The 2,348-nt window shown below is 44.4% G+C and overlaps 1 protein-coding gene across 1 annotated transcript in view; it reads right to left on the bottom strand.

The window, feature by feature from the left end:
* Positions 1-883: 883 nt before the first annotated feature.
* The window catches only part of ADCK3 (aarF domain containing kinase 3), a 32,954-nt gene continuing 31,489 nt past the window's right edge, over positions 884-2,348 (bottom strand). Inside the window, exon 14 of the mRNA XM_010133043.1 lies at positions 884-2,293. Within this exon, the coding sequence (XP_010131345.1) occupies positions 2,000-2,293 (294 nt within the window). The 3' untranslated portion in view covers positions 884-1,999. The remainder of the gene's footprint in view (positions 2,294-2,348) is intronic.

Here is a 2,348-nt window from a genome sequence, read left to right as displayed (position 1 = left end):
TTTTTACAGCTGCAAAATCTAGATCCAAAGGAGAACAAATAAATGTCTATCACTCAACCAGAACCCAACACAAGGGAAGTTACTCTATCAATCAGTGTACAGTTAAACACCTTAATGCAAAACTATTATTACTTCACTGAACAGCCAAGTTCACTTGTCTCAAGGGTCAGGAATAACCTGACCAGTACTTCTAGTTGAATTAAACAGCACTGATTCTCTCGCAACCGAGTCTTAAATGAAGCAGTTCATATGTTTATGATATTGGAATAAGGTAACAAAATAAATAACCCTTTTTCCTATTTCTCAGAGATCGCTCCTAAGCAAGACCCTTTATTCTCCTCCTGTGCTTTACCTCCAGAAGTGTCAGCAGTCAAGATTTCTTAAGTAAGTACTGAAGTTTAAGATCTTGCATCCCTGGGCTGTGTTAACTGAGCCTGCTGCTAAATATCCGACAAGTGCCAGATAAGGACATGTATCTATCATCTGCCTCACCCGCACCAGGTGAGCATCAACACCAGCAGCCACTCTTTCTTCACCAGAGGAAAGGCTTGTGTCCGGGAGACTGGGAAGAGAGTGGTTAAAGCAAAAGAAAACAAGAAAGCAAGTCTGTTACCAGGGATTTTCATGGCCAGACAGGCTGATGGCCCTCTGGCTCCCAGCAGAGCTGTCACCATCACTGTAGTACGAGTGACACGGCTTCAGTGGAAAGATAAAGCCATAAACAGGCCCTAGGCAGATGGTTTTAAGGGTAGTAGCGATTCTTTGATGAAACAACTGCCAACAAGAGGAGAGTTGGAAGCTTCTCCTGTGTATCCTGTTCTGTGGGATAGGGTTCATTTGGCCATTACTGCACCCAAAGATGAAAGAACTGAAGGCACAAGGCCCACTGCACAAGCACTTTTTTTATTGAAATCAGGAAGTTGAACAGGTACAGGCTTTGTACAAAAAAAAAAAACAACACTAAGAAAGGAAGTTTCCTAGCTTGACTCCAACAGCTTAAAACTGTGCGTCTGGTTTTAAATGTGTGACATTTCAGCAAAAGCTTGAAATGCTCAGAGACGTAACACGTTTGTCTGTCTTGCCATAAGTTCTGCGTTACAGGAAAACAGAGAGACAGACAGACAGACTGGGTTCTTGGTTAGGAGTCCAGCAAGCAGTTGGTGTCAGAGTTGTAGCTTATCTACCTCGCCCTCAGGAAAGCCGGTACCTACCAGACAGTGAAGAATCCTACTACTTGTGCTCAGATACAGCTCTGCTCATTACATATCTGACACCCAGAACCGAGATGGGTTGTGTAAGTGTACATGTGTGTTTAAAAAAGGTTGGCACTCAACGCTCAGATTTTTAAAATATTTCCTATGTTTAGCTTGCGAGCCAAAAAGAGGCAGAAAGCGTAAAACTTCGTCCTATGTACACACACACACCCCTTGCATTAAACTGATGTCAGTAAGATCCAGGAGGGTTCTTAGAGTCTCACCACCTGCCTTAGAAAAATGGGCGGGAGGTGCTGAAGGGGTCTGTGGCAGGCTACACCTTAGTATTTCATTCTATAATTCACAGTGTGAAAAGTACTTGAATTCCACCTTAGCATGAAAGAGGGAAGGTTTTTAAAAAAGGGGTTTTGGAGAATTACAAATAGGTTTCAATATTAAATTCCGCTCTTGTCCTCCTTCCCCTGGTGGTTATAAACCCCAATCAATATGCAGCCACCATCACAACGTGAAAAATGCATTCAAGGTAGTCGGCTGGTGCCTTGAAACAGAACAGAAGCACTCAAGAAGATAGTTTCCTGCAAGCCGCGGACTGTACTGGCATTCAGTGTAGGACACGTACAGCATGAAAGAACAGCTTTGTCCTTGTGAAACTTGGCTTCCAGGGCACAGGCTGCTGCATCTCAAGAGGATGGAGAGCTGAGGTGCAACGTATGGGAGGCTAGAACACGCTCGGCAAGGCCCAGATGAACTGTGCCCTCAGAACACGACATGATAGTTCATTCTTACTAATCCTCTGGCTTCTTGCCCCTATTGCTCCAATATTTGCTATATGCCTCTTGGAACATGTTTTTGCAGGGAATCTTGGCCTTCAGTTTGGTGCAGATAAGGAAAGAACCCCCCATCTTCCGATGAAGAGAGTAGGTCTCCTCCGGTGGAGGGACAAGCCGATGCTTCAGCATGACTGGGATTAAACCATGGATCTTTTCAGTGGTGCTTTGGCTGCCAAAATCGAAAGGTTCCTCAGATGCAAAAGCCTCTCCCAGGATGAGGACAGCATTTAAGTGGGCATCTTCCATTTCCTGCCCAAAAGGAAAGAGGTATAAGTAACATCGCTAGCCATTTTAATCACCGAGG

Source organism: Buceros rhinoceros, unplaced genomic scaffold (genome assembly GCF_000710305.1).
Source record: "Buceros rhinoceros silvestris isolate BGI_N320 unplaced genomic scaffold, ASM71030v1 scaffold29483, whole genome shotgun sequence".
In the NCBI taxonomy this organism is placed as follows: Eukaryota; Metazoa; Chordata; class Aves; order Bucerotiformes; family Bucerotidae; genus Buceros; species Buceros rhinoceros.
Note: the sequence above shows the minus strand (reverse complement) of the source record. Positions and strands in the feature narration are given on the sequence as shown.